Raw genomic sequence first — 25,755 nt, forward strand, 5'->3', positions numbered from 1 at the left:
ACATGGTAAATAGCAATCTGGAACTGCTGGCATATAGCTCTGAGTGCATCTTACTCAAGGTGTTTGATTTTCGAGATTCTTTATCCTTTAATATAAGCAGAGCTTGGTCTTTTTTGCTAATTACAGTTGCTACCAACAAGGAAAGTATACATTTTACACTGATCTGGAAATATTTGGTATATTTTGTCTGCTCCAATGGCAAGGGTTTTTAAGGAAGCTGTAGCTACCACAGAGGGTGAGCTGCCCATTATGATCTCAGTAGTAGGGATAGTGATCTTCCTAAGTCAGTTGAGAATTTCCCTTGTTGCGACACTCTTTTCAGATCTGAAGGTCCTGAAGAACTCTTCTCAGCAGAGCTTAAATATCTCCGAAGTCCCTGAAGTCATCTGACAGGGGCAGCTAGTGACAGAGCCTGATCTCCAGATGAGATGAAGCGTCATCCAGTTATGACTGTTTGGGTCAGTGGAAGGGTGAGATCTGGTGGGTAATATCTTGCTTGGGGGGTAAGTCAAATTGAATTCCACAGAATTTCCCCTGGAAGTTTCCACTTTTCTCAGCAACCGAGAAACAGAATAGCCATAACAGCATGTTTCATAAGATGACTGGCTTTCTATCATTTCATATGATGACTGGCTTTCTCATGTGATGATAGCATAAACAGGCAGTGTAGCAGAATGCACTTAAGAGTGTAATTCAGAGCTATTCTATGTTGTCTGATTCTTTCTATTCAGGCTGACTGGAGGAGATAATAATGAAAGAAAGGCTGTGACTGAAGATAGTAGAAATTGTCTCTGTAGCAATCTCCAAGTGAAAGAAGCGAACGATGTCATGATGGAGCAAAAGAGACACAGAAATGACACAATACAACGGGCTTTAGTCCTGGGAATTTAGTCTTCTTTCCCCCAAATCTGATGATCAGAAAGGGAATCCCTCAGTCCCATCCTACAATATCAGCTTGCTCTCTACTTGTCTTGTCGTTGCCACCCTTCCTGCTTGCGGTTTACCCTGCTTAACAGTTCATCCCTAGGAGGTGGCTCTAAAATCAGAGAAAGAATCAGCAGGATTTGGGTCTTGGTCTGTGTGCCTCTGGTCTTTAACTAGTAAGAATTTAGCTCTTAATTATGCCCATTTTTGGTGCTTTTCCTTTCTCTCATATCCAGGAGGTGACATGTCCTTGCAGTAATGCTAAAGAGGCACTTTCCTTCTGGCTGTGCTCTGTTCCTTGTTTGATCTTGCTGTTTATGCCATATGACAGTGGCTCCTCTTATTTAATGCTGCCTGGAGGAAATTGGGGGAATGCTCGTAAGGCTGTGTCTCTGAGAAAAACTCTTCATCTCACAGCTCACAAAGCTGTCAGAGTCCCTAACTGTGGCCTCCATTTACCTGCACTGAGACAGGATGCTGGCAGGCAACAGTTTCACCAAGCTTCTGCTCTTGACACAGCAGAGAACCTAACTCATGAGATCACTATTGGTTTGCGGCTGCTGCAGCATTACTGCCACTGTTGAAATCAAGGACATAGCTTCCAGGGCTGGTGGAAATAAGACACTTATCACAGTCTCACATCAAATTTACTCTAAAATTAATTACATCATTGTATTACTGTCCTTTATTCTTCTCATGAAATTTAGCCCCCTAAAAGAGAATTGTACTATAAACTGCATGTTATAAATACTGACGGGAAAAGAACCCATACTCTCCCTGGGAAGATCATGGGTAACCATGCAGGGTAAACTATAACTGCCCAGCCACTCTTGTTTTACTTGTAGGAGCATACAGCTTTTCATGACATAATTTCTTCCACTGATTTGCTGGATTCCATCAAAGAAATTACCTCACTTTCCCCTCATTGCCTGCCCATGTTTTTCCTGCATAGACTCTAGGCTATCTGACCTCAGGATGGTTTCTCAAAGTGGGTGCACATGCAATGGTGCCTTTGAACGTCCTGTAGCTCATGGAGATGTATCCAGGTTAGCTTTGAATTGGGTAAGTCAAATGCTATTATGAACAGAGCCATAGCAGCAGGAAGCTCATCAGAAGTGACAACCACCACTTCAGAAGCCCAGGCCGTTTCACATATGCTTCCCCCAGAAGCCTACCTCCAAAGATGGGCAAATACTTGGTTGTCCAGTCCATGCCAAGCCATTGCAGTGAGAATATTGACTGCTGGAATATTTTAACGTGTCAGCAGCTAGTTGAGCTAAACCAGACACACACCTGGCTCTCTGTTCTTTTCATCTAATCTTAGCCACCCGTAAGTTAGATGCTGAGTCAAAGCTAGGTATCTAGGTTTCTCTCCTCCTAGTGGAGGTATTGTTGCCTCCAGAAGATGACTGAGTCACACTACTTTATGCACGTTCATCTGGAGGTGCCTGTCTCTGCTATGACTACAGAAGGAACCCAAACTGGTCACCCAACTGTCAGGTGCCTACAGATCACAGAATCACAGAATCACAGAATCGTTTAGGTTGGAAGGGACCTCTGGAGATCATCTAGTCCAACCTCCCTGCTCAAGCAGGGACCTCTAGATCACGTTAGCCAGGATCCTGTCCAGGCAGGTTTTGAATATCTCCAGGGAAGGAGACTCCACAGCCTCTCTGGGCAATCTGTTCCAATGCTCTGTCACCCTCACAGTCAAAAAGTTTTTTCTCAGGTTTAGGTGGAACTTCCTGTGGTTCAGTTTCTGCCCGTTGCCTCTTGTCCTGTTGCTGGGCACCACAGAGAAGAGGCTGGCCTCATCCTCTTGACACTCCCCCTTCAGATACTTGTACACGTTGATGAGATCGCCTCTCAGTCTTCTCTTATCCAGGCTGAACAGGCCCAGCTCTCTCAGTCTTTCTTCCTAGGAGAGGTGCTCCAGCCCTCTCATCATCTTGGTAGTCCTCCGCTGGACTCTCTCCAGGAGTGCCATGTCTCTCTTGCACTGGGGAGCCCAGCACTGGACACAGTCCTCCAGGTGAGGCCTCCCCAGGGCTGGAGTAGAGGGGCAGGATCACCTCCCTCGACCTGCTGGCAACACTCTGCCTAATGCAGCCCAGGATCCCATTGGCCTTCTGGGCCACAAGGGCACGCTGCTGGCTCATGTTTAACTTGTTGTCCACCAGCACTCCCAGGTCCTTCTCGGCAGAGCTACTTTCCAGCAGGTCAACCCCCAGCCTGTCCTGGTGCCTGGGATTATTCCTGCCTAGGTGCAGGACCTTGCACTTGCCTTTGTTGAACTTCAGGAGGTTCCTCTCCGCCCAGCTCTCCAGCCTGTCCGGGTCCCTCTGAAGGGCAGCACAGCCTTCTGGTGTGTCAGCCACTCCCCCCAGTTTAGTATCATCAGCAAACTTGCTGAGGGTGCACTCTGTCCCTTCCTCCAGGTCATTGATGAATATCTTGAACGAGACTGGACCCAGGCCTGACCCCTGGGGGACACCACTAGCCACAGGCCTCCAACTTGACTCTGCGCCATTCACCACAACCCTCTGAGCTCGGCCATCCAGCCAGTTCTCAATCCACCTCACCGTCCACTCATCCAGCCCACACTTCCTGCGCTTACCTAGGAGGATGTGGTGGGAGACAGTGTCCAAAGCCTTGCTGAAGTCCAGACGGACAACATCCACTGCTCTCCCCTCATCTCCCCAGCCACTCATTCCATCAGAGAAGGCTATCAGATTGGTCAAGCATGATTTCCCTTTGGTGAATCCGTGCTGACTACTGCGGATCACCTTCTTGTCCTCCAGATGCTTAGAGAGGACCTGAAGGAGGAGCTGTTTCATTAGCTTTGCAGGGGTGGAGGTGAGGCTGGCAGGCCTGTAGTTTCCTGGCTCCTCCTTCTTGCCCTTTTGGAAGACTGGGGTGACATTGGCTTTCTTCCAGTCCTCAGGCACCTCTCCTGGTCTCCAGGACCTTTCCAAGATGGTGGAGAGTGGTCTAGCAATAACATCCACCAGCTCCCTCAGCACTCGTGGGTGCGTCCCATCAGGGCCCATGGATTTATGGATGTCAAGTTTGGACAAAAGATCTCTAACCTGATCCTCCTCCACCAAAGGAGATTCTTCCTTTCTCCAGCCTTCCTCTCTTGTCTCCAAGGTCTGGAATTCCTGAGGACTGGCCTTAGCAGTGAAGGCTGAAGCAAAGGCAGCATTCAATAACTCTGCCTTCTCTATATCCTTTGTCATCAAAGCACCCACCCCATTCAGCAGCGGGCCCACGTTTTCCCTCGTCTTCCTTTTGCTCTTGATGTATTTGAAGGAGCCCTTCTTGTTGTCCTTGACATCCCTCGCCAGAATTCCAAATGGGCCTTAGCCTTCCTTGTCACATCCCTGCACACTCTGACAACGTCCCTGTATTCCTCCCAAGTGGCCTGTCCCCTTTGCCACAGCCTGTGTACTTCCTTCTTCTGCTGCAGTTTGGCCAGGAGTTCCTTGCTCCTCCATGCAGGTCTCCTGCCCGCTTTGCTGGACTGCTTACTCAGAGGGATGCACTGATCTTGAGCCTGGAGGAGGTGATGCTTGAATATGAACCAGCTTTCTTGGACCCCTCTTCCTTCTAGGGCCCTACCCCAGGAGATTCCCCTAAGTAGGTCCCTGAAGAGGCCAAAGTCAGCTCTCCTGAAGTCCAGCGTTGCAATCCTACTCATTGCCCTGCTCCCTCCTCGTAGGATCCTGAACTCCACCATCTCATGGTCACTGCAGCCAAGGCTGCCCCCAACCTTCACATCTCCAACCAGACCTTCTTTGTTTGTCAGTACAAGGTCTAGCATTGCACCTCTCCTCCTTGGTGTCTGCACCACCTGGGTCAAGAAATTATCATCAGTGCTCTGCAGGAACCTCTTTGACTGTTTGTGCCTAGCTGTGCTGTCTTGCCAACAGATGTGAGGGTGGTGGAAGTCTCCCATGAGAACCAGGGCCTGTGATCGTGAGGCTACTTCCAGCTACTTCCAGCTGTCTGTAGAAGGCCTCATCGACAACTTCCTCCTGGTCAGGTGGCCTGTAGTAAAGCCCCACAACAGTGTCACCCATGTTAGCCTGCCCTTTAATCCTTACCTCAACTTGCTCTCAACTTGTTCTTCATCCACCCCGAGGCAGAGCTCCATACATTCTAGTTGCTCCCTCACATAAAGAACAACTCCACCACCTCGCCTTCCTGGCCTGTCTTTCCTAAAAAGCACATAGCCATCCATGACAGCATTCCAGTCATGTGAACTATCCCACCATGTCTCTGTGACTGCAATGAGATCATGGCCCTGCGACCGCACACAGATATCTAACTCTTCCTGTTTACTCCCCATGCTGCGTGCATTGGTGTACAGGCATTTCAGAGAGCCAGTCAAGCATGCAAGCTTCCCAGGAGAGGTGCAAGAGGATCCTCCATAGCCATGTTCCATGCTGTCTCCCCTGGCTGTATGCACCTGCTGGAGGCATCCTGACTTGAGTGGTGTTTTACTGACTCTCCTGCCACTATACCACTCCCCTTCCCCCATCTTGCCTAGTTTAAAGCCCTCCTTACCAGGCTGGGCCAATCTGTTGGCAAAGATTGGCCCCTCTTTGCCCTGCTTGGTAAGGTGGATCGCATTGCTCCCCATCAGCTGTTGATCTTCAAACAGGGTCTCATGGTCATAGAAACCAAAGCCCTGCTGCCAACACCAGCGGCGCAGCCTGTTGTTAACTGGAAAACTCGTCTACTCCTCCTCCTGTCCTTTCCCCTCACAGGCAAGATTGAGGAGAAAACGACCTGGGCTCCCAGACCCTTGACCACCATTCCCAGAGCTCTGAAGTCCTGTTTGATGGTTTCCAGTTTGCCTTTCGTGCCGTTAGCACCCACATGGAAGATCAGCAGAGGGTAGTAGTCCGATGCATGGACAAGCCTTGGCAGTCTTTCCAGGACATCTGTTCTTCGAGCCCCTGGCAGGCAGCAAACCTCTCTGGACAAGAGGTCAGGTCAGCAGATAGGTGCCTCTGTCCCCTGCAGCAGGGAGTCACCCACAACAATCACTCGCCGCTTCTTCCGGGGGTTCCCGCACGGCACAGGGTCTGCCAGGCCAGTTGCCTCCCTTGGAGCCATGCCCAGCTCCTCCTCAGCTTGGAGGGCGCTAAACTTGTTCTTCACAGGCAACTCTTGAGGAGAAACAAGAGCCTTTCTCCTTCTACGAGAGGTCACCAGCTTCCAGCCCTCTTCAACAGTGTTATGATGCACTGATGGCTGAGAATAATCCAGTTCTACGTAGAGACACTATTTAGCATATAATGGTGTTCTGGTCTCTTTGGAGCTTCCAAATGCTACTCCAATCCGAAACAAAGCAGTAACATTGTTATATGTATGCCAGCTTGGCTCCCAAGCCAAAATACTGCTTTCACTGGGTGAGTTGTTTGTCAACTTCTGGTCTAATGTCAGGATTTCTAATTGTCAATGACATTTTGAATAAGCACACACATTAAGTATTGTGAACATGATTTCAATAGGTGTGAAGCTGCCATTGTGCAGTGGATGTTGACTCATTACACACATTATGGGAAAATGTTTTTCTATGAGCATTTCACCTGTATGTACTTATTTGTCCTGCCAATGAGACTGAGGCAATAATTATTATTATTTTGTGACTGGATTTTATTCCTATGCAAAGAGAATTGTATATTGCACTACTGATACTTGAAGGTGGCTGTTGCTGGTAGCCTACCTTCCTTCCATAGTTGGTCCTTCAAGGACAACGGGAGGCAGATATTGCATTACTGTTTATTATGGCAAAAATGAAAGTGATTGTAGCTCACCTACAGCTATATTAAAAATGGCAAATTCTTCTTCTTCCTTCCTGGAATGGAGGTTTTTGTGGCTGCATTTTCTCCAATATTTCCTGTGTAATTAATTAATAAAAGACTTATTGTTTTTTAAAAAAAGCCTAACTCTTAACTCCAGTGAGCATAAAGGAAAGGAAGAAGGTCCTTTTTGTCCTTTGTCAAGACAGGAATGGGAATTTGGCCTAAAGAAAGATGTTGGAAAGATACCATGAACGGCAGGATGGTGTAATACCTAACACATCAGCCTGGACCTCATAGTACGTCAGTTTCTGCTATGACTTGCTATATGGTCAAGGGCTAATGACTGACCCAGAGCCTTTCACTGACTGAAATGTGATGGAGAAGGTGCTCAGGTGCTCCAGGAACATTAATCTGTCAGTTTGCTGTGCTTTTGTCCATCACTGTCTTGGAATACCTAAGGGTTGTTTTTGCCAGAATAAGGATTTCTGCATGCAAGCTTTGGGTGGACAGTGAAGGGAATCTATCCTGGCAGAGGGTTAGTATCACCGAATTAACTGGCTTAAATTTGCTGATGACAATTTTCAGACTTTTAGCAGTGATGATGGAAATTGCTTATGGCCTGACCATTAAAGTCCAGTTTTGACAGCAAAATTTTGTATTATCAGCCAGACCTAATTCTCCCTGTTCTTCACTGCAGTAACTCCCAGCTCCAACTTCTCTGAACATGTCACTCCTGCTCCCTTTCTTTCCCATCTGGTAGCATGACTAGCACAGAAGTAGTTAATTACTGGCACTGTGTTGTCAGGACTGACCTTTAAAACTGATGCTTTAGTGTAATGAATACAAACAAGTGAGATGGATCATATCCCTCAGAGTTGTTTGAGTACTTTGATAGGCAGCCTGGAAGTCAGGTTACACTTGTTATGATTTCTTTGCAACTATGATAGACAGAAATATTTCTCTCTCTTTCTCTTTTTAACTGAAAGTCATGTTTTTGCTGAACCTGAATGTCAGGTATGACACACAAACAGATTTTATTGATCAGATCAAAACTGCAGCCTGCGTGCATGACCATCCTCTTTCTCCTGCCTGACCAAGACGAATGGATCTTCATAGAAAACACATACTCTTCTGTATCTCTGCATGAATGCTAGGCTGGATAATTAAAGTGGTGGAGTTCTTGAGCTGCTGCATGAATGGGATGTATTTGCTTTAGATGATAACTGCTGAGATTTGGGTGACACATACCAAAGTTGCAGTGCGTAGCATCGCTTCACTTTCGTTAGAGAGGACCAGTCGTAGTGACATCCCAATCTTTTCTTCTTTGACCTTACAGGTTATCCAGAAGCTTTGTATTTGTTAGCTCTTGCACTTTGCTTGTTCAGGATAAGAATTGGAATGTTGTGTCCCTTAATAAGTGCATTATATGCCTCTTTATTTTTAGGATCTCAGCAGTTGTTTGACAGTTAAGTTCATCTTTGTAGATTTCTATTCCGGAAGGATTCCAGCTAAATTCAAGATGAGTTGCCTGGGAGACGGACTAATCCAATTCAAGATCCATCGCAGTGCAGACTAGTTGCTTACTGCCTAGTATATGGCTAACTTTTTTCTAGAGAGGACCTGGTTTCAGATATTTCTGGATGTTTCCCGCTCTTACACTTGATTTTTCCAATGGGAAGTAGATGTGTTGATTATGTCTAGGTTTCAGCTACTTAATAGTGGCTTGTCTCTAAAAAAAGTGATAATAGGTTGTATTTTGTGTGTTTTTAATTTTAGTGGACACCTTCAGCAGTATTATCATTTTCCCTTTCAAAAGTTCGAATAAACATTTTTGGTGCTGGGTACCATTGCAGTCAAGAGAGCAGCAGCTTGAAAAAAAAAATTCTTTAACACATTAGGTAGACTAAGTAGGTAATTAGTATTTCTTGTTACTAACTGATATCTAAAATGTTAATAAGGTCTCTGCACTCTTGCCTGCTACAGTATAGATGCACAGTATAGCTCTTGTCTTGCAGAACTTACTGTCAATAGGCAAAGTGAAAATGCAGCACCGTGGTTTGGCTAAGGTGAATTATAGATCAGTGGGAGAGCTGAGGTGAAGGTAAAGATCCCTAGAGCTCCATAGTGTTCTCCATCCACTCTGCATTTCTACTTTTTCTGAACGTGAGTGTAGAATTACCCAGTTTTGGATATTTCCTTCTTTTCTTATTCTCTGTAAACCCTTCCAGGTCATTCAAATGTGTGAAGGAGAAGAAAGCTCATGGAAGTCAGCCTAACCTGCGGGAGCATCTCTGTGATGTGTTGACTCTGCTAGGTTGTTGCCTCCACCCCCCTACACTGGCATTTTGAAAAGAGGAGCATCAGATCTTTGGTGCCAAGAGCTGCCTCATTGTTCGCTGATTCATTTGTCAGCGGTGACTCTGACTACTGGAGCACATTTGTGACCTATGAGCTAACTTGTCAATGCATAAAATGTTGGCTGCTTACATTGACAGGTGATAAGCAGCAAGTAACCAACTTCCCAGCACAGAGCGAGTTTCCACTGCGTGGTGACTCCAGCTGGAGCTGAGGGATCCTGAAAGCGGATGTACAAACATAGCGTACAGATAAAGGGTGCATTGAAATCCCTAGCCTGACTTGAAATTGTTTTGCTTTAGCTGATATATAAAGCTATTGCACAAAGCATGCAACAGACTGACAATTTATATGACATAACCCCTGCAAATAATGATCCTGATAGGTTTACCTGTTTATTGGCCACAAATGAGCTCTCTGTCACGGCAAGCTGCAAAGTCATTTCTCTGGTCTATATTTAGAGGACTGGGAGATTCTGTCTTCTATATGCCAGGCTCAGTATATGATCTGGTGACACTGGGCATGTTGCCTGCCTTCTTAGGAAACAAGTCCCTTGAAGTCCTATTTCTTTCTGGATTCTGCTTAGGTTTATTGAATTAGATGAAAATAAACAACTTTTTTTTATTTCTATTTGTGTATCCTCATGCCCTTTCCATGGTATCTAAGAGTGATAGAGGAGTTTTCTTTGTGTCGTCCCCCTCCTGGCAGCAAGTTCCAGTTCTACTAAAGGCAGTAACAACAATGAGACATAAAAATAAAGGTGAACATCTGCAGGGTGGAGCTATCTAGAGTGAAAGATTAGCAATTAGATGAAGCTAATTGCTTCTGATCGGTGGATGTGCTGCATGTCACTGCTATCCCTGCCTTGCTACTTTTGCAGAGCTCTTCTGTAGAAGGATGCTGAAGTGAAATGGCTCTGTAAGATAAGGCTGGAGGAAAAAAGTCAAAGAAATGCAAATTGTATAAAAATGCCTGATTTGGACATGATTGGGCCTAATAACTACTGAGCTGGAATGTTACAGATTATGCTCTATTCCCAGCTCTGCCCACAGTGTGCCACAGATCAAGTAAATCACTTAATCTCTCCTTGTTGTCCATCTCCCTCATGACCTTGGGGTTCCTCCAGTGTGGGCACAGGTCAGCCTGGAGTGCAGTCCTCCTCACGCCCCAGGTGCACAGTGCTCCCCGTAGGCTTTGCTGCTCCCTTGGAGGGAGCAGAATTGCCGTCCTGGTGGAACACTGCCTTCTCCTGTGTGGTGCATTGCTCTTACTGTCACTTACCGCTCATCTGTATGCACAGACCTTTGCTCCGTGCTCTGCTTCTTGGCCCTTTCCCCCTTTAAAGGAAGGCCCAGTTTTCCTTATGGTGTATACTAGCAAGGGAGGTCTATGCTTACATTTGGTCTCTGCAGTCAGCATCTGCTGAGCGTACAAACAGGCCTGTGCCTCCCTCTCTCTCCTCCAGCGGGCTCTGGCTGCAGTGCTGAGGATACAGTACTCACACCTACCGTGTTTGGAGACCACGATGAAGCATCTCTCCTGCCTCACTGCAGTGCCACAGACCTGGATGAACGCTGCTCTATGTCTGCATGACAAGGCTAGTATAACCTGCTCTGTCTCGACCTTCCTATACATTAACGTCAACGGAAAAATCCCTACCATCAATCGGATGTCAAGGCCTCCATATCAAAGATGAAGACGTGGAGCAGTCAATGTATTCTGTGCCTCTGCCTGTGTTTTATAGCTTTGCACCTGAGTTGCAAGTTTTTTAACAGCCATTAACCTGACCGCAGACTGTAAAATAATCTACTTACTTATGCAGGTACTGTGTAACAGCTCAGTCTTTAATTTGTCCTGCTAAACAAATGTGTTCATCTTGTTTTAAATTGAAAATTTGGCTCATATAAAGTTAACTGCATGGATATAACAAACTCTAAAAAGGAATTTGTTTCAGGGCTCTGTCATATTCTGTCTGCAGCAAGAAGGCTAAACAGTGTTTAAAAAGAGCACATGCATTAAATGGATTAAGCACAGCCTAACCAACAGGCCACATACGGTAGCAGTGAACAGGAAATGGTCACAGAGTGGGGCTGTGTCTAATGGGATTCTCCATGGATCAATGCTACACCGGATGCTCTGCAAAGTTTCTGCCTGCGTTCTGGGAGAAAATCTAAAATTAGTGCTAACAAAAAGTTGCAAATGAGACTGGCACCACAGTAAATAGCGATAAGAGCCGGGCAGCCATTAAGAGCAGTCTGGATCATTTGGGCCTGTCCAGAAAAAGTCATTTTCCCTCACTTCTATGCAGGAACAGCCTTTGAGGCTGGCTATGAGGCCAAAAGCACTGTCAGTTTGCATTTCTGATTTAGCTGCACGTACCTGGAGCCTGCTGCCTGGAGCAATACCCGGCTGGCACTTGCCACGTGGGGAATTTTACGTACCTTCTGGGCACTGGAGCATGCTGAAAGGCAATGTTATATCAACGCTGTCAAGCAAGCAAGATTGCCGGGGTTCTTTCCTACACCAGACCTCAAGATGCCATCTAGAATAAACTTTTGCTAAGCTGTTGCAGGAGCAGAGAGAATTTGCAGGCAGCCTGCATTTAATCCCAGTTCAGGTTGTCCATGAAGGAGATATGGAGGTGGGTGCTGGTGTTTTGGAGTACGTCTACAGTTAGCCATCTGAATGGGTCCAAGACTTTCACACCAAATCCTCGAGGTGGGGACTGCAGCCTAGGAAGCAGACACTAGGAAAAGGAGTAAGGTGCTGTAGGGGCCTAATGTCAGTCCCCTTTGTGACACTTTGAGAAACGTGTTTTCCCTGCATGCATCAAAAAAGGACTACCAGGTTGGCATGGGCAGATGATTTTATTGCTATATGCATGGTACTGGGAGGACCACACTGAGGAACTAGGTAGGATTCAGAGGAGGAATTCGTCTGACTAAATGTGGACATATGAGCTAGGCAGTCCTGGATTTCTTTTAGTAAGTGCTTTTAGGGAATACATTGTGCCCCAGTGTGGGCTATGAAGTAGGTCAAGAGAAACACACTTTGCAAGTGTCCATTTCTCCCACTGACTATGGGGTGCCCAGGGCAACACATGCAGAGATTGCACTGTAGATGTGTCAGGTAGATCTCACCCAAGCTGTGTGTATTTTTTAAAGGATGTTAAAAGACTGATGAAGACACAGAAAAGACCCATGCAAATGATGTAATGGTTAAAGGAAATGACAAATGGTAGGAGCCTTAAAGAGTTAAGTTTGTTCAGATTGTAAGAAATAAAACTGAAGCATCATTTGAGTGTGATCCATAAAGCCTTGACAAGAAGAAAATAGCAGTTAGCAACGGCTCATTAAGCTCAGGACAGAGGAAGGTATAATGAGATCCAGTGCCTGGATGCTGAAGACAGAAGATTTGAGTGAGGTAAAATAATGCACTAATTCTAACACGGCACGACTAACTATTGCAACACGCTGTTGAGGAAGAAGTAGGGTCTCCACCTCCTGATAATTCCCAGCGACAGGATGACACCTTTCTAGAAGACACTTTTCAGTTCTGGTCAAATACAAATTGTTGGTCTCAGGAAGGAATGCCAGAGTGTAACGTAATAGCTGTGATATGTGATGTTGGATGAAGGAATCTGCTATTTACCGAAGGACTTAATCTCTATGAATCAACGAGTGAAAGGATTAGGAACCCATTTGGTCTTGCAGCAGGCATTGATTATTTTTTGAAACTCTCCATCCCAGACACAGACATGAAGCAGATGGCCATGCAAAAAGGCTAGTTAGGTACACTGTCAGCCACTGGGAAAATCTGTCCTTTACTTGTTCATGAAGTCACACTGATTGAGCCTATTTTATTTCTAATTAAAGCTTCAGTGCTCTTAAAAACAGAAAACGCTTCTTGGGATGGTGCTTCCCTTCCGTGGAATCTCCTGGGATCCAAAAGAAGAATGCCTGGATCTAAATCAAGAATTCCTTCATCTTCTTTACAAAAGAAATCAGTGAAGTAGAAGAAAAATAAACTCCCGGAGCATAGCTGATTCTTTGTTTAAGAGAGCATCTAACTGTATAAAATCTAATATTTAGTTCTTTGGCTCTCTTGATGCCCCAATGTCTTTGTGCAGAGGTGAGGATGACGGCACTTGTCTGTTAGACAAGGATACTGTGAACCTTGTTTTATGAATGTATTTAAAAGGCACTGATTTCCCTACCAGGGCTCTAGAAGTACAAAATCTAGTTATTAAATTAAATTGGCTCCACTGAGGTGGGGATAGGCAGACTAGGGCAGTTTTTCAAAAAGAACTCTTGCTGTTGGACCTGCAGTTTGCCAGTCCAAATAACAACTGGGTGCAAATATACCTTTTATAGACACTCATCCAACAAATACCTGCTCATATAAATAAATGACTTGAATGGGAGATGCAGAAAATAGGGCAATATAATCAAAGCTAAGCTGAAGTCAGGGTCATCATATCATATTTCAGGTTAAGATATAAAATATACATTCTCCAGGGAGGGAAAACTACCCTGCCGGTGAAACTGTTGTTTTTTAGCATGGAATCAATGCAGATGATATCAGCGTACCACAAGCCCAAATCTTCCTACCCCATTTACAGTGTCTTCCCTAGCCCTGCTTGCTTTTCTCTGCCCTTGTGACTCTCTGTGCTGAGCTCTTTCCCAGACAAACACAGAATTTCCTGGTCCATAGGCTGTGCAGAAAGGTAGGCAGGGAGTTACAGAAAGGACATGGCAGCACTGTCAGCGTTTGAGAAACTTTGCTTGCGTTCTCAGCTTCACCCCAGCATTAACCCACACCACAGTCAGGTAAATTAGTTGCTGCCAGTTGTTTCTCTGTAGAGCTAGTGTTATTGTTTGACTAAACCAAGGTAAGGACTCAAGGTAACTGTGCAAAAAAGAGAAACCTGTGCGTTCTGACATTCACTTGATGCTTGCCTTAGTTTTCCCACCTACAAAATGTATGCAACAAGGTAAGTGTAACGAATAGCCATAGCAAGTTATAGGGCTGCAATAAGCAAACCCTTCTGAAATGCTCTCACATTCTCTGGAGAAAAGCTGAGCTTTGTGTTTATTTTTTAAACAAAATCAGTCAAGGATTTCAGGTGACCCAAGTCACAAGTTCCAAAAATAAACTGCCAATGTCAAGCTGAACCAGTCTACTAGTATGGATACCTGCAGGTGCTCTGTTCATCAGCTGCAGAGAGAATGATTTCACATGCTAATGCCATCTTTCTATCAGTGTCCTACAAATGGAGTCATAACAACATCTTGCAGTCTTACTTGAATGCTTGCAATTGTTCAAGAATCATGGCAGAAATCTTCACTAAACCCTTACCCTTGCCACCTAAGAAGATGTTGAGTTTTTAAAAAAGACCTAAAGATACCTCTGAGCATAGCAGCCCCTGAAAGATGCAGTGTCTTATTGCCAAATAATATTATTTTCAGACGGGTTCATACCAATTTGAAGGAAGATTTTAAGAAGACAGGAGCAGTTCCTCAGTAATTACAGCTACACCAGCCTAATTTACAGGCTCCTGTAAATATGTTGACACATGATAATGGTGGTATTTCATCATAGTTCTGATAATAGATTTCAATAGCTTTGGTACACTTGATACCTTTCATTGCTAATTTTGTCCTAAGCTCCCTTTCTTTTTCAAAGACATGCAGAGGAAGAATTTTCTTTGTGGCTTGACTGTCTGGAAATGAACCCAGATGGTACATATGCAGGTGCTGTTCTCCTGGAAGAGGGAAATAATTGGATCAACAGCTTTGTATTTTCCAATAGCTTTGTATTTTAGGAAATTCTGAAGCTTCGGAAAAAGGGAAGGGAAGGGGAGGGAAGGGAAGGGCCATTTCAAATTAATACGGCTCAGGAACTTAGATGGCTTATAAAATGCCAAGGCCCAGTTATATAAAGGCATAGAGACATCTAGTCCCCCTTTATTCCAAGGGAGTTAGTGACCCTTAGATACCCTTGAGAATCTGGGCCTTAAGCTTTCTTTTCATCACAGTTTGTTCCTGGAGGAAACCAACAGGCACATTTACTTTTGGGAGTAACAGAGGGTAGGTAGAAATCTGAATACTAAGTGACGACTATAAGTCAATCATTTTTTCTGTTTTTGATACCCTAATTACTCAATAAATTATTCCAATTATTAATTAATTCCTTCAAAAGAGATCAGATTAAAAACTCTAAAAATCATGCGCTAAATACTTTGGTTTTTTTTCAATCTACCATCACCACATAGAGTTGCTCTCCATCCTGCAAGCAACTATCGTTTTAGCAGGAGGCATAACTTGACAAAGCATATATAGCCCTGTTGTCTGTGGTGTAAGTGTCAAAGAGCCCACAGAGTTTGCAGAACTCTGGTGGGACCATTACTGGTACTGGGGCTCAAACTGGCAGCAGGATCACAGGTAAACGTGGACTCCCCAGGAGCTGCATGAGGCCTCTAGGAGTCAGGAGGAGGGAAGCTCAGCATCCGAGGAGGTTCATGACTGGATGCACAGCACAGCCCTGTGGCACCCTGTGGGTGCCTTTGAATGGCATGAGCCCCCAATGCTAAGCAGCAGCAGCAGTCAGAGCAGCTGCACCACCCCGCTCTGTGCACTGAGCAGAGTCCTGGGAAGAGCTGGGACGGATATTCAGGCACTTGAGCTGTTTTGGGGGGCTGGCTGTCTCTGGGCTCCGCAACATCCCTATCTGCACAGCAGCATGAGACCCAGGTGCTCCCCAGCCTCCTCTCTCCACTTGCTCAGTGTTGAATGGGGAGGAAAGCCAGGCAGCTGTCCCACAGGGCTGAAGAGCACCTGCTTGATGCAAACCAGCTGTGGAGCAGTGTAAAGGAGATATGGACACAGCAGTGTGTCCTCATGGCTCCTGTAGGAGTGTGGACCTTGCCTCAGCCATGGGAGGAAGGCTGTCCTGAGGCAGAGATCTCCACTGGTGTTCCTGGGCTCAAGCATGAACCTCTGAGAAGCAGGAGAGACAATAAAGAAAGAAACATGAATGTAAGATACTGCACATTCTGAAATTTTTGAATACAATTAAATTGTACGTGGAGCTTTTCTTTATATTGACCAAATCAGCTACTAAATGTTATTTTAAAAGAATCTTAGGAAGATTTGATGCTCTAAACCTTTAAATTCAAATACTATAATGTATTTTCCCCCGCACCCAGTACGAACACCGTACTGATCTTGCTGCACCCACCACAATCTATTTCTACCTTAGTGTTTTTTCTCCAGTCCCTCAAACTATTGCAATCTGCCTACTACTTAAGTTTCATATACTGGATTGGTGTAGCATGCTGAATGAGTGATCAGAAGAATTCAATTTTTTTTTCTTCGCTTTCCTGCATTACCTTCAGTGAATCACATGCCTCTGTTTTTTCAGGTATGCTTCAGGGGAGAATGAAGACAACCCACCTTGAGCATACTATCAGCCTCTCAGGAGGAATTGCAGTTATTGTTATTCTAGACAAGATTCCCTGCTGGTGAAGATCCACTTAGAATTGCTCACGTCCCCTGTATCCTTTGGGCAGGAAGTCTCTTCTCAGGCTACTAATGGCTTGATATTTTTCCTATGGAAAAATATCAAACAAAAAAACCTAAACAAACAGCCATCATCAGCAATGCTGTTCATGTTACAAGCTCATTTGCAGGAGAAAACATACAGATTTTCATATGAGAATCTCTATATTTATATAGAGATACATAAAAAAAATAGATTTTTATCCCTTTCAGTATGGCCATTTGCAGATCTCCACTAAACAATGAATTTCAACGCTGGTGCTGTAAAGGTGTCAGTCAGCAGCTCTGTTGCTTCTGGGTCTGAAGGTAGTAGATTGGCTAAGAAATCTGGACACGTTCATTTCACCAAGAGATCGTGTGCTGCTGGAGGTAATGCACATCAGAAGAGATGTCACACTTTTAGAAGAAGTACAGAGGCGTTAAGGCAAGCCAAATTCTCTGCTGTTTACATTCTCCTTTCCCAGTTAGAATGTCAGGATGGGGACTGAATTTAAAAATACTGGAATGCGGTTTGTTGCATGACAGAACCTCTTAGAGAAAAGAAAGAGGTTAGACTTTTGGCCTTATCATGTCCCAAGGAAACCTGATTATCTGTGTTCGTAGTCTAAATTAAATGAATATCTTTGGACATAGGACTACACAGGGATTTCAGAAAAGGAAAAAATGCATCCAATATCACATGCTGAGAGCTGTTCTGTACAACAGTGGGTTGTAAGGAGGAAAGCAGGCAATGGCAGCCAGTTGTGTTTTGTGCTGTGCAGATTTCTGAATACTTTAGAACAGTCCTGTGAAATTTCACAAGTGTTTTAGAAATGACTGTCTCCAATTAGCATTAGTTCTTGGCTCATATTTAAAAGCTGGTTTCAGGTCAGTGATAACTCTCTCAGAGAAAAGGAGAGGGGTAAAAAAATCTCTGCAGGGGAATCAGTGAGTGCCAGAGACATCGTTCTGATTTCCTTGTAGCTGTTGGCTGTGGAAGAGGGAAGGAACAGGGAAGCCAGTGCAACAGGGGAGGAAGATTGTGACAGGAGAGTGTCTTAGGTTCAACTATGGAAACCATGTGCTGCAGCGAGAGGATGGAGCAATAATGCAAGAGTCTAATGTGCATCTCATTTGCTTTTTGCCTTTTCAATCTTTTTCCTGATCATGATTTGACTAATCCTTTAAATATATTTTGCATTCATTTCTCACATAACCAGCAGACATATGGTGCTAATGAGGACTAGAGAGGGTTTGTTTTTTTAATGAACAAGAGCAGCTGGTAAGCAGAATGCAAAATTAAAAATGGAGGGGGGGGAAAAAAAAAGCCCAAGGGGATATATGAGGTTATTAATCACAGTAGAATTCCTCAGCTCTCCCTTCTGATGTGAAGAATTAGGTGGAGTAGGACACCGTTGACCTTGAAATAAATACGTGACTGCCTGTTGCACTGGGTGAAAAATGAAATGATGTCTGATACGCTTGACTGTGCTGAAGCTATAAATAACAGCAGAGAAGAGGTCTGCCCTTTCCCCATGTGGTGAGACTAGCAGACAATGGCAGTTCCATCCAATACAGCTGACCAAGCCTTCCAGTTCAACACATGGCCCTTAAGTCATGAGGGGTGAAACCCTAGGCACGCATGTAGGGGCAAACTACTGTGGGGTGGCTATGTGCAAACCTTTAGGCAAAACATCTGAAAGAAAAACATCTGGAGATGGAGAAAAAAAAAATGTTCCACTACATCCAGGGGTAAATTACTACTTTCTGAGCAATGCTACATTACTGGGAGGACTTGTGGCAGATGCTCACAGCTTTCTTTAAGGGGAAACCACTTCATTTTCTGCTATTTAAATGTGTCGTCCTAACCAACACAAAACAATAAGAGACTGTTCCAAGATACAGTGATTCAGAGGCTAGGAAGGACTATCACAACCATCTAGTCGGTCTCCTAACAAAGACTATGTCAGCCTGCCTAGTAGTTTCAGCCTTAAGCCCGGAGCTTCTGCTGCACTGTACCATCACTTTTTGAAATCAAGCCTACTTCAGTTAATGACTTGAGGTAGACAGAGTCTAACTAATGGTTTTAGTGTTAACTTACTTTGACAATGAAATGCATACTACCAAAGACTGCCCTGAAAAAATTTGCCCCTTCCACCCAACAGACCTTGTTCTCGCTTGATTAAAGCCTGCCGGGGTAGAAGCCTCCTCCTCTTCACATAGCTATTTTTAACCTGCAATCGGGGTACCTCCTAATCCTCCCTTAGATAACACCTGAGTTAGGACTGAGGTTACTACAAACATTAGCTGTCCTGAAATACGTGGGACCCAGGTTTTCAGTGATCCTGAGCACCTTCGGCTGTGTTGGCTCCAGGGTCGTACGTTTGTTCTTGTCTATCAGACCATGCACTTTTAGTCAGATAAATGCATTTTGTTTGTAGATGTGGCTAATTAGTAAAGCAAGTCAGGTTCGCCTCTGGTCATTGCACATGTCTGGCCATAAAAAATAGAAATCATCTGGCCTAATTTTAGATGTCCATATGTGAGCTCTCCCTAGGTTTCCTCTGTAGTCAAAGGACAGAGAAAGGAGGTGTGAGCTGTCTCCTCCTGACACAGACAGGTGAAGCTGGTCAGATTAGTAGCTTTAGAAACCTTTCCATACAGTGGCCAAGTCAAAGTCAAAGGGCAGTTCTAGTTCTACACATAGCCTTTTGCGTGCTTATTGGAATATCCTTTGACCCCAGTAATTGTAGGGAAGAAGTGAGACTGCGGTCCCAATTCCCTACTCTCCTTGGTATGCAAAAGGCATTTAGGGACACAGGTGCAGTGTCAACAGATAAAGTTGGTCCTTCAGGTGCTGGGAATCGTGGGGAAGGTCCAAGATATAGTCTCTCCTGACAGGGGGGTGAGATGTCCCTGCTCTGGGGGTGGTGAACCCCTAGAACCCCCAGAACCTTATTCTCTCATTGCAAATATATTTTTTCCCCTCCGTTCCTCCTAACATAGGTATGAGGAATCTATGAGCAGATTTGGCTGCAGATACTGTGCAGACACACTCTGCAGTGCTGCTAGGAACATATCTCAGAGAAGTTTAGAGGAACATAAATGTGAGTGACCTTAGTTAACCACTATAGTAAGAACACTACAGCAAACAAAGAGATGGCAGTATTCAAAGAAAAAGCCTGTTTATACTGAGATACCACGTGCCATCATAAAGACTGTGCAGATTTTTTAATCTATCTGTGCTCTATGATTTTACCTGGTTAGTTCCTCAGAAGGAACGAACTGAGTTCGGGGTACTCTATGACATTAGCAATAGGGTGCAATAGATCTGGAGAGCAAAATAGCTGGTACTTATGACAAGATCATATATTATACATTATATATTTTTATACATATATTATATAAATAAATAAATAAATGTATTTATATATGTTTTCAGGATTTTATCTTACTTCATACTAATTCTAGTCTGTCCCAAGGACTGAGTGCTTATTTGCTGTGGGAGTGCATTAGGTGCTCCTGGCGTCAATGCTGCAGGAAGTTAACCTTTATTTGAAAGGAATCCAGGTCACATCCACTTCATGAAGCCTGCCAAAGCACAGTAAACAGGCATGACTGCAATGTGCCTTCCTGACCTGACCTAAGACACCCATGTAGGTGCAACTTAAGAATGTTTAATGGGTTGAAGCATGAATGCTATTCATTGCCGGTTTCTATGGCACTATTGATCTTACAATTATGATGAGACGATGATGATTTACAGAACACAACTCTTCTCCAAAAAGCACCTTCTTTGGAAAATTCCTAATCCCGCTGACTTTGTCCAGTGCATGCCTTTAATTTCCAGAATTAGATGGATCCCACAGCAAAGTGATGGCTCTGAGCAGGACTCTGTGCTGTATCTTTTCCTCCTTGAGCAGTCTAGGTGCCTTTAACTCCTTTGAGGTTTACTGAAGGATGCTTTCTCTTATTACTGAGTAAAATGTGCATTGTTATAGCTACCGAGACAGCAGACTAGTCATTGTAAGACAGGATTATGACTTCATTACAAGGTGAGATCCTTAGGATCTGGCAGTACAGGAGAAAGCCCTTGTTTGAACATGTTATCTGCAACAGTAGCAAAGAGAATCCTCAAGGCTGAAAGACTTTAAGTGTCTTTTTCTGTTCAGTGAAATATAAAAAAAAATCTGTCTAGATGAGCTGCATGAGTAATGAAAGTGCTTGAGCCCTCTAGGGAAACTGTCACTGCCTTGCAGGATTGGGCTCCCTTTGCATCTGGCAAAGGGAAATTTGAAAAAGATAACAGTAGGAGATGATTGCTGCTGCTAACATGGATGAAAAATGAGTGCAGCTGTGCTGGGTTTTGCCCCCTGCACGGTAACAACCTTTCTAGGAACAAAGAGATAAAATGTGCTATGGGATTTAACGGAAAGTGGGATGAAACATCAGGGCTGAAGATGCCAGAGACAGGAGGAGAAGGAAACTATTCCCAGTCAACGCTGCTGGTCCAGCATTTGCTTCTTAAATCGTTCTGTAAAGTCTTTGGTGGACGCAGACATCTGGCATACTGAGATAACCCAGCTTTGAGCTTGGAAAAGGCTCTCCTGCTGTATGCTCAACGCGAGTAGTCTCTTAAAGAAAAGAGTCTGCGTGGCACACTTGTGTAAGGGCTGAAAATCTAGTGCTGCTTGGGCTGTTTGGGCCATGAGATTCTCATTAGCCCATCGTGGGGGATGCAGATTTTCAAGATGTGGCTAAGACCCGTTTTATTCACTCTTCTATGATGATTATAGTAATACTTCTTGCTACATGCAGTGCTGAGAGAGGAAGGTCCCTTGGCGTGCCTGAATGTCACACAATGTAAAATACCATGGTGATCCCTGTGATGAAGAGACTCCCTGGACTCTTCATCAGTCTCTCAGCAGGGGAAAAGAAAGCTCATGCGAAAGGGATGTTTACACTGATGATATTCAAATGAGTAATGTATAAATAAAATGATATTTAAGCATTATCTTTACTCCTCTGTAAATTTCCCCAGGCAAAATTACCCACAATGGTGCTTAACCTTCCTCAGGGGATCCATAGCTGTTGACAATATTTTCTTTCCTGTCTGCTACAGTTCAGGGAGAAAAATATTCCTTACTGTACTGACATAGCCCACAAACTTGCCGAGGCCCAAATGTGAAATGCTTGTCTTAAGAAAAGACAGGAGGAGGAAGAGACCTGAATAACAGCAAGAACAGTCAATAAGAGAAATTTGCACTCACATTAAATTCATCTCTTTGATTTAATATTTCCATAAGTTGTTACAAAATTCAGCATTTTGTAGGTAAGAATAAAAACTCACTGTAGTGAACAGCTGCTGGATAACATGGTTGTGCAGAACAGAAATATTCTAGGGCCAAAAATCAACGCTCAGAGGGGACTGAATGGCTCAAGCTATGGGTGAGCATATGGAGGCTTCTACAAAGATCTTCACACTTTGAAATTGGCCCAGATCAGTAGAAACAGAAACTGATTTCCAACTGATGCCCTTTTCTGACGACGTTAGTTATAATCTGCCAAGTTAATATGACCTCTCTTTCCAATTTCAAGAGGGCAAATGCTTCTATTTCCTGTTTACACTGTGTTTCTCACTGAGGTAAAAAGCAATCAGCTTTTAGTGTGAAAAAAAATTGTCCTCAAAGATGGAAACAATTCCTCTAAGTCAGGGCAGTTGATATTCCTGGAGGAAATAGGAAGGAAATTTGCACAGCCATAGACCGTACACTGGGGTACAGCGCCTAGACTAGTCAGTCTTCTGGCGTATGCAACAGGTATGTCACAGGGTTATGTGCAGGGTTATCATTGTACAAGGAACAGGAGAAATGAATAAGTAAATGAGTGGTGTAGCAAAGCATGGTCAGGGGAGAGTTTGACTATCTTGCTTTTATATCTGCTTTGGTGCGGTGGGATGTGCTCCTTTATTTGAACCCTAGAAGAACTTCAGTCTTACCGCTTGAGCAAAGGACAACTTAGGCAGTGAGGGCAAGTGAACGATTTGATTGACTGGGAGCTAAAAGTCATGAGAAACATAGTGACAAATGAAGTTTTAAGGACACAGGATGATTCCAGAAGAGCTTCACTTCTCCCTATTAAAAATGCAAAGGATGCTGAGCAGGGACTTACCTCAAGCACACTTATTGCTCCAGCATAGTCAGTGACTGAGCTCTGCTAAGGAAAAAAAACCCACTAAACTCAGACTATAAATTTGATGATTGTAATCTATCAGCCACTGATAATATTAGCATATGCTGAAACTGGAGGATTCTACTCAACCTTAACTGCGAACTGAGTGTTGGTGAGTAGGGCTGTCTTTGTCTGCCAGAGAAGAGCTCTTTTCTGTCTTATTGCAGCAAGATTATTTAATTCTAGAAAATAATATCTTCCACTTAGAAGATCAAATGGAAAATGCTGGTTTTGAGCAAGTATTTAGATGTGCAAGTCAGCTGTACTATTGCCTGGGCAAGTGAGCAATGTCAGAAACATCAGGTTTGTGTATGTGACTCACTTGACAATTTTTTTGGAGGAAGCCTGTTTCAGGACAGTTGTGCTACTGGCAGCCTCGACGACTGGCTGGCATTCCCATTAGGAACTGGGAAGGGTGAAAGATCCCTCCTGGACTTCTCCAGCCTCAGTGGAAGGGGACTGTGCAGGTACAGCGAGGTTCATGCATGGTGGATGTGGTCACTGGTGTGTGACCAGAGCCTTGACATGAATGGTTATGTCATTGCATGTTCTAAGGCATGTTTACTGGAGAACACAAAAGCTTACTAGGTTATACAAGACCTCATCGGTAGGTTTTCTTTTTCCTATTTAGACTCAAACTAACACTCTCAGATCCAGGGACAGATTTTACACTTTGGATCATTTTGTTCCTCTATAAACAGATGAGTACAGATTAAACACTCTTCCTATGCTCTACTCGGTAGATTACTGTAACCAGACACTTCCAAGACTTAGAGTAAGTGGTTGCTGTTTCTCCTTGCCCACTGCTTACATTTCTATAGGATTCTCATCATTTCAAGTCTGAATGGGAGCAGTGGGCAGCCCGTCATGAATCTATTACCTGACTCTTTCTGTAAATCTTACTCATTTACGTTTGTACAGAAGAACTTTAAATCTCAGTGACCTATCTACAGCTCTGTTCATCTGCAACAGAAGAAAAGTGGCCCAGACTGCTCGTACTTCTTCACTTCCCTGGCTGAAATGAGTCCATGGCCTGCAGTCCTGAACACCCACTGGAGCACAATGGGCTGTGCTGTCCCAGAGACTCCAGCTGCCCCAGAGCTCCCATGGCTCTGTGCGTCCTCCCCTCTCACCTCCCTGCAGAAGGTGACATTGCAGCTGCAACACAACAGTTTCCTGACAGAGTACAACCTGCACAGAATGAGGCTAATATCACCCAGGTATATTAGTTTCTCTTCTGAGCACTAGGAAAAAAATTCTTTTTTTGCAAGCTAACTGTATGTGCTGTAGATTATATCCGTCATACTCCTGTCTACATTACTTGCATTAATCTAGTACAGCGTGGGATGAAAATGTGCCCCTGAGACTGAGCATGTACGTAACTTTAACTACCAGCTGCCAATGTGGATGCAAAGTTATCTCTTCAAACTACGCATAAAAACCCTGTGGATGGTGACGTTAAGTAGCTATCTTGTATGCAATGCAGGCATTACATTTGTGTTCGTGTGTTGACACATCATTATATTTCTCAGCAAGGCAAATTAGAGCAATGATGTGAGATTTTGTCTTGAGAGCATGAGGATTTTTTTATAGTTCTGAAATCAGCATTAAAACAGACTGTAAAATGGGATGTAAATATTATTATGATGAGTTATTCCTTCCTGCTTACTAAGAAGCAATAGACATCACTGGTAGAAGCCAGCATATCCAATAACAATAATTTGTATTGTTTTTCACAACTGCCGCACACATTGATTGCTTTTACTTTTAGGAACCAAAGATACTGTTACAGATACTCAAAGGAAAACTCCTCACCTTTTTTATATGGTAGCCATGGCTAACCACCTCCTCAGCTAGTTGCTTTGTTCTACACTTGATGTGAAGGTACCCATACGAGATCTTCCTTTTCTATCTCTTTTTAACTTTCTGCTACCAGTTCTGCTTTCGCGGTGAGCATGTGCAGCAAACCTTGCTACACAGGTTCCACGAGACTTGTTTCTTTTCTGGGTATAGCTGCATGGCACCCTATGTTATAGGAGCCTACAAGAACGGGTTCCCCATGTCCATGTGGTGCCTTGCGGACTGCTGGCAAGCTGATGTGTGTTGCCAGAGCCACTGTGGTATAACCTTGGACTGTGGTATAACAGTCCTTTCCCCTCCCTGACCCTAAGAGCCATAAGTTCATTAACTGGGACCACAGCCCTCAGACTCTTATGAGATCCTCATCTAGGGAGGAGAACTGGTGTCGGGGGGACTGCAGCCACCTAGCTGTGTTTTACCATTTTTGGGCACCACCTCTTAGTTTAGTCCTCAGGTAGGCCATCTACTCTGATTAGCCAATGGGCCTCTGGGCTGACCTGTTATTACAAACCTTCGCAGAAAGGACGCTTCCACATAAAAGCTGAACAAGCATATGTACAACTCAACATACCACAGGATCCCCTCTTCCCTGCGTGCGTACCTGTTCAGTTTCCCCTCTTCTCCTTCCTGTTTTCAAAGAGGTATATTTAGACACAAAAATAGTCAGGACTGGGCCTCCTGAGATCTCCCCTAGGAAGGTGTTCCGCAGTGCAAAGCACTCCCTGCAAAGCTACTGTGTCATGGACATTAGTAGTTTTAGCGGCTATGTTTAAACTTTCAGTTGGTGGACATAGCTATCTGCTTTGACTCCACACGCTTCCCAGGGAGGGAGAGGGCTGGGTGAGCCCCAGACTTTCACTATGCCCTGGCTTTCATAAAGAGGAAGCTTGGCTACAAAATCTGGAAGGACTCCATGATATATACTCGTTGCTCACATAGCTGTGGCAACAGAGGATAATCTGGCATACATAATAACATATATGTTTAGCAGCAGTTGCCTTTCAGTAAATGTTACTGATACCACGTGTGAC

General features: G+C 44.3%; 1 protein-coding gene across 1 annotated transcript in view; it reads left to right on the plus strand.

The window, feature by feature from the left end:
• Positions 1 to 10,764, plus strand: part of LOC104149925 (vitelline membrane outer layer protein 1) — a 59,209-nt gene extending 48,445 nt beyond the window's left edge. Inside the window, exon 5 of the mRNA XM_068930348.1 lies at positions 10,561 to 10,764. Within this exon, the coding sequence (XP_068786449.1) occupies positions 10,561 to 10,582 (22 nt within the window). The 3' untranslated portion in view covers positions 10,583 to 10,764. The remainder of the gene's footprint in view (positions 1 to 10,560) is intronic.
• Positions 10,765 to 25,755: the final 14,991 nt, after the last annotated feature.

This window comes from Struthio camelus, chromosome 1 (assembly GCF_040807025.1).
Source record: "Struthio camelus isolate bStrCam1 chromosome 1, bStrCam1.hap1, whole genome shotgun sequence".
Taxonomy (NCBI): domain Eukaryota; kingdom Metazoa; phylum Chordata; class Aves; order Struthioniformes; family Struthionidae; genus Struthio; species Struthio camelus.